The 6,615-nt window shown below is 35.1% G+C and overlaps 2 protein-coding genes across 3 annotated transcripts; both read left to right on the top strand.

Annotated features, from left to right (window-relative positions):
- Positions 1-223: 223 nt before the first annotated feature.
- On the top strand, positions 224-4,149 carry LOC129571919 (transient receptor potential cation channel protein painless-like). Of its 2 annotated transcripts, none has more exons than XM_055451796.1 (5): positions 224-432; positions 540-599; positions 669-833; positions 944-2,949; positions 3,039-4,149. In XM_055451796.1, exons 2-5 carry the CDS (start codon positions 561-563, stop codon positions 3,472-3,474), a joined length of 2,646 nt encoding a protein of 881 aa, XP_055307771.1. In that variant the 5' UTR covers positions 224-432; positions 540-560; the 3' UTR covers positions 3,475-4,149. The 2 variants fall into 2 exon arrangements, with proteins under 2 accessions (XP_055307771.1, XP_055307772.1); XM_055451797.1 differs by having other exon boundaries at positions 547-599; positions 3,039-3,584.
- A 142-nt stretch (positions 4,150-4,291) lies between these two features.
- On the top strand, positions 4,292-6,369 carry LOC129571920 (transient receptor potential cation channel protein painless-like; the record flags this gene model as incomplete). The annotated part of the gene is made up of 2 exons (XM_055451798.1): positions 4,292-4,302; positions 4,492-6,369. Coding segments are annotated over exons 1-2 (1,889 nt in total), but the record flags the coding sequence as incomplete, so codon positions are not given.
- Positions 6,370-6,615: the final 246 nt, after the last annotated feature.

Here is a 6,615-nt window from a genome sequence, read left to right as displayed (position 1 = left end):
GATTAGTAGCTCTACATTTCATGTAGTGCTAATAACATTGCTATTTAATATTTTGATAATTTATATTTAAATATTATTAAATGAATTTATACATATCAATGGATTTTTTTTATCCCTTCTTCATGCTCATATATAGATGAACAAGAACCGGTTGCGAAAATTGTTATACTTGTGATCGCGAACGACGGGAGCTTTAGAAATGATACATTCCAATATAATCTGTCAGTATAATTTTGACAGTAGAAGGAGAAGCATTGTATTGTTCGTTGATGGCAGCTGAATTTCTAAAGATTTTTCTCTGATTAAAAGTCTTGTTTACATTGATTGTGGTCAAGGTCATTTGGTGATACATACTTAAATACGGGTTTCGGATACATTGATGTAAATAAAAAAAAGTTTGTGAATGAATAAGCAGCGCTTAATAAGCACAAGGTAATGATATTTTTGGCGAAGTAGTTATGTGACTTGCTTCCACTCGATGTTGACCTCTCATCAAATATAAACATAGATTTAATTTATTCAATTGAAATTATCTTCAGTTGTAAGATAAATCTTCGAAAATGGAAAGTGTTTCCTTAGTATGCACTGGTGACTATAATGTGAGTTAACCATGTAATTTCTGATAATATTCAATTGTTATGAATAAAATGTTTCTTCGAATCCGTCAGAGTCTAGTGAATGCACTGGATCGTGATGACATAAACTCATTCCGCAGTGCAATAAATTCAGTATCAGAAGCTGAAAAAAGAAAAATATTTGAGCTGGCGTGTCGAACACCAGGCCGTGCCCAATTTATTGATGAGTGTATTTCAGCCGGTTGTGATGTTAATGAGGTTTGTATTTACGTTTTCCATATTTGTGACTAGAATATCCTCTCGCATGCGTGAATAAAAGGGCTTCAATCAGTGAATTACATGTTTTTACCAAATGAACTTATTTTCAGTTAAACGCACAGCATAAGCGACCGATCAACTTCGTTCTTGAGTCAAGTACTGAAGAAAATTTGGCAGCATTGCTAAGAGATCCAAGTGTTGATGTGAACGCAAAAAGCTATATGTACAAACAAACGCCAGTAAACTCCCTCACAGAAGAAATATCTGATAAAAACTTTGAAAAAGTATTCTCGTGTATCAAACTACTAATTAAATACGGTGCTGATTTGAGTGTGCCAGACAGACGAGAAATAACTCCCATGACAAATATATTGAAGAATCATCACTTGAATGTTTCCAATAAAGAGGTGATCGTGAGATATTTTGGACCACCAAATAATATTCAAATCAATGAAGAATGGGATTTCATTCGTCTGTTCTTTTCATTGAAGAATAAGAAAGAGGATGAATTTCTCGAAGGATTAGCACAAGCTGAGACAAATCCAAACTTACTTCAAGAGTTGTTTACTGCTTCTGTGGGCATTGAAACGTTATTAATTGTTGCTGTCCGTGAAGATTTGATAATGGCGTTGGAAAGAATGCTTCAACTAGGAGCAGATGTAAATCAACAAACAAGTTCGTATTTGATTGTGCCTTCAATGGCACGTTGGATGTCCCATTGGACGTCGCCTTGGCTGTCGCCAGCAATATGCGCATGTATTCGTGGTCACTGGAGATCGCTGGAAACATTATTGAAATCTCCGAAATTGGGTGTGAATTCGGCACCACTTTTACAGATTATTCTGGGAAATTTTGGCTGCAAAGTAACAGAGAAGGTTGATTACGAAAAGTGCTTTGAATTATTATTGAATCATCCAAATATTGATGTTAATCTACAGGGTGCATACACTCAAAACGTTCTTCATCATGCGGCTATGTTCCATAATTCGAAACCAATTCTTGAGCTATTGAAAAAAGGGGCCTATATTGGAGGGCGAAATGCATTTAACGAATTTTCAATCTCGCATATTTCTGCCAATGTACTTGAGAGCCATTTCGACAGTTGCATCACAACCAATGGATTTCGATCGAGTGACGATAAATTTGAAATTGAATTCAACTTCAAAAACTTTGTTCCATTTCACACATTACAAACGGATGATAATGCGGATGAAATGGGTGTGATTGAATACATTTCAAAATCGAATGAGCTCAAACATTTGACGATGCATCCACTGATAGCCAGCTTCCTGTCCTTGAAATGGAAGCGTTTAGCACCGTTCTTCTATATCAATTTCTTTTTGTGTGCATTATTTTCTGTTACCACCGTTACATATATTTTGGTGTATTACAACTACCATGAACAAAATTCCGTGATGCGTGTGATCATCTTCCTGTTAACCTTTTGTATCGCAGCACGAGAAATGTATCAATTCACATTTTCACCATTCGTCTACATGAAGAGTTTGAAAAACTACTTGGAATGCACGTTGGTTGTGCTGGTCATGCTGATTTTGTTTGATGTGTGTCCAGACACATGGCGTTGTACCTTCGCAGCTACGTCAATCTTACTGATTGCAACCGAAATATTTCTTTTGGCTGGGTCACTGCCATTTTGGTCTTTTTGCACCCATTATGTCATACTGAAAACGGTTATCTGGAGTTTCTTGAAATGTTTATTACTGTATGCCATCATTCCATTGGCATTTTCTCTTTCGTTCTTCACATTGTTACACGATCATGTAGCCGAGCCATTGGAAGAGAGTACGAAAGGAGAAACGAATGATGACAAAGCTGATGGAGATTTCAATAAATTCCCGAATCTCGGGCTATCAATCATGAAAACGTTGGTGATGTCCACAGGTGAATTCGACGCAGACAGCATCGATTTTAAAACAAACGCATTCAATTATATCGTCTTCATAATATTTGTATTCACTGTTACAATTGTCCTTTTTAATTTGCTAAACGGCTTGGCCGTGAGTGACACGCAGGCAATCAAATCACAAGCCGAACTAACAAGCTTTATAAGTTGTGCACGAGTTTTAGCTCGATATGAAGGAGTGTTGGCCACGAGGTAATAAGACTTATTTTGAAATTTGGATTCACAACAAAACTCATTTTTATTTAATTAAGTAATGACGAATTGTTCCAAATTTTCTGCAGATATCCAACATTCTTCAAAATATTTCCATTTTGTGCAGGCATCGACACATTCAAATTGCCAAAGTTGATTAACCGCATCAGGGTTACGCCAAATGATTCGAACAAGATTCTTATTATGCCTGATGAAGAGATATCAGTATCGTGGTGGGTTCATTTAAGATTCTGTAATCGATGCATTCGTATGGATTCGAAAGTGGTCAAAATGGCGTTTGATGTTTTGAAAAAGAAAAGAAAAGAACAACACGACGAAGAAGAAAGGGAAAAATTCAATAAACGAATAACGAAAATGGAAACGACATTAGAGAAAATTGCAGATCGATTAATGATGCCGAAGGAGAGAAAAAGAAAATTGTCGCAAAAAATTACTAAACGATTTATCAAAATGGAAACTTTATTGAAGAAGATTGCAAAAAAAATGAATGACAGAGTGAATTAAATTTTTTTTTCGAAGGATCTAGAATTTCATAGTGATACTGTCAATCAGGAGATTTAATCACAACACGATAAGATAGTGGTTAGTTTAACTAATTATTGAAAAAAAAATAACGCGATGCAGAGAAAATGATATGAATTATTTTGCACCTAAATATATATCAACAGGAAATGAATCATTTGAATGATAAAACCATAAATATTATATATTTGTTGTACGATAATAGCACATTATGTTCTATATTTAAAATTAAAGTTTTATTTATCATCCGACTTCACACACTCTATATTAAATATATTGTAGAATAAAAGTTCAGTTCACTTTTTGAACAATTGAAGTCAAGTTGTGTAAAGTAAAATCAGTATCCAATTGAAAAAAGTTATTTCAAAGTTATATTTTTCCATCACAAAAGTCCACAATAAATCAAATGAAGTTAATGTTAAACTGACACATATTACCATAGAACATCGAAGATAAGCCAATTATAATTCTCTACAGTTGTAAGAAATAAAAATTCAAAAATGGTGAAGATTGAAATGGAACCATTTATGGTGACTACGCACCATGGTGACTGTAGGTTAATCTTAAAAAATACTCAATTATTTTACTTACTTTATAATTACTGATGATAGAACGTTCTTGTTAATAAAACCTGCTCAGAGTCTGGTGAGCGCAATCGAATGTGTAGATTTCTACTCATTTCGCAGTGTACTACGTTCTCATACAATCTCTGGCGTTGAAAAGAGTAATATATTTGAATTGGCATGCAAAACGCCAAGCTGCGCCCGAATTATTCAAGAGTGTATTTCGGCCGGTTGTGATGTTAATAAGGTTTGTGTTTTTTATTCTTATATGTGAGTGAACTTTTTGTTTGCCCATTGATGTATTAACAAATATTTCAAATAAAGTGTAAAACAAAAGTTTCTATCATAAACAAATAGAATAAGTTGCTCCCTTTTCAGTTAAACCCCGAGCTCCATAAGCGACCAATTAATTTCGTGGTCGAATCACATTGTGAAGAGAATTTGGCAGTTTTGCTAAAAGATCCGATGTGAACGCAAAAAGCGTGGACGAACAAACGCCTTTAAATTACCTTACTGAAGAAATATCCGACGAAAATTTTCTCAAAGTCTTCCCGTGTATCAAACTGCTGCTTCAACATGGTGCTAGTAACAATTTGCCTGACGGACTCGAACTAACTCCAATTAAGAATATTGTTGATAATCGGAAATTGAACGTAGCCAATAAAGAAACGATCATCCGATATTTTGGATTGCCAAATAATCCTCAGATCAATGAACAGTGGGATTTTATTCGTCTCTTCTTTTCGCTGAAGAATAAAAAAGAAGACGAATTTCTCGAAGGATTAGCGCAAGCTGAGACAAATCCAAAATTACTGCTAGAATTATTTACTGCTGCCGTGGGCATAGAAACGTTATTGATTGTTGCTATCCGTGAAGATTTGATAATGGCGCTAGAAAAAATGATTCAATTAAGAGATGATATAAGTTTTCACGGTAATAATCGGGGATTTGGTATGTCGCCAATATGTTATGCATGCTCTTATGGTTACTGGAAATCGCTGGAAATATTATTAAAATCTCCAAGATTTGATGTGAATTCAGTACCATTGTTATACATTGTTCTACGAAATTTTGGTAACAAAATAGCAGAGAGCGTTGATTATGAAAAATGTTTTGAAATACCAATGAATCATCCAAATATTGATGTTAATCTACACGGTGGGAACGTTCTTGATCTCGCTGCTATGTCCAATAATTCGAAACCAATACTTGAGCTATTGAAACGAGGAGCCTATATTGGAGAGAGAAATGAATTGAAAGAATTGTCGATCTCTTATATTGGTGCAAATCTACTTGAGAACCATTTCGACAGTTGCATCACAACCAATGGATTTCGAACGAGTAAAGATAATTTTGCAATTGAATTCAACTTTAAAAATTTAGTCGCACCGCACACTTCAAAAACACTAAACATTGAGGATATAATGAGTACGATTGGATTCATTTCGAAATCGAATGAACTCAAGCATTTGACAATGCATCCGCTTATAGCCAGTTACCTGTCCTTGAAATGGAATCGTCTGGCACCGTTCTTTTACATCAATTTTTTCCTCTGTATATTGTTTGCTACGATCACGGTTTTATACCTTTTATTGTATTACAACTGTCATGAACAAAATTCCATGATGCGTTTGTTTATGTTTGTGTTAACCTTTTATATCGCTGCCCGAGAAGTGTATCAATTCACATTATCCCCGTGCATCCACTTGAAGAGTTTAGACAGTTATTTGGAGTGCACCTTGGTTGTACTGGTCATGCTGATTTCGTTTGATGTTTGTCCGTACACTTGGCGTCGTACTTTTGCAGCTGCATCCATTTTGCTGATTGCGATTGAGATCTTCCTTTTGGCTGGGTCGCTGCCATTCTGGTCTTTTTACACTCATTATGTCATGCTGAGAACAGTTACTTGGAGTTTTTTGAAGAGTTTCTCACTATATGCCATCATTCTGTTGGCATTTTCTCTCTCGTTCTTCACATTGTTACATGAGCCTTTGGAAGAGAGTACGAAAGGAGAAACGAATGATGACAAAGCTGATGGAGATTTCAATACATTCCCAAATATTAAGCTATCAATTATGAAGACGTTGGTGATGTCCACGGGTGAATTCGACGCAGACAGTATCAATTTCAATCGAAATAACTTTAGCTATGTCGTTTTCGTGTTATTTGTATTCACTGTTACAATTGTCCTTTTCAATTTGCTGAATGGCTTAGCCGTGAGCGATATACAGACAATTAAATCGGAGGCTGAATTAACGAATTTTATAAGACGTGCACAAGTTTTGGCTCGCTATGAAAGAGTACTGGCTACCAGGCAAGAAAATTCTTTTTTAAGAATGATTTTCGAATATTTTCAAGAAAAATATTTTTCATCATTCAGTTTAGTAATACAATGATTCTATTTCATTTTTCCTGGCAGTTATCCAACACTCTTCAAAATATTCCCATTTTGTGAAGGCATCGGCACATTTGAAGAGTCAAAGCCGGTTTATCACATTCGGATCAAACCAAATGATAATAACCAAATTTCTATTCACGACTTAAGTAGTCATGGAGGAAT

This window comes from Sitodiplosis mosellana, unplaced genomic scaffold, assembly GCF_009176505.1.
Source record: "Sitodiplosis mosellana isolate CC-2019 unplaced genomic scaffold, AAFC_SMos_1.0 Smas_scaffold_3702, whole genome shotgun sequence".
Lineage (NCBI taxonomy): Eukaryota > Metazoa > Arthropoda > Insecta > Diptera > Cecidomyiidae > Sitodiplosis > Sitodiplosis mosellana.
Note: the sequence above shows the minus strand (reverse complement) of the source record. Positions and strands in the feature narration are given on the sequence as shown.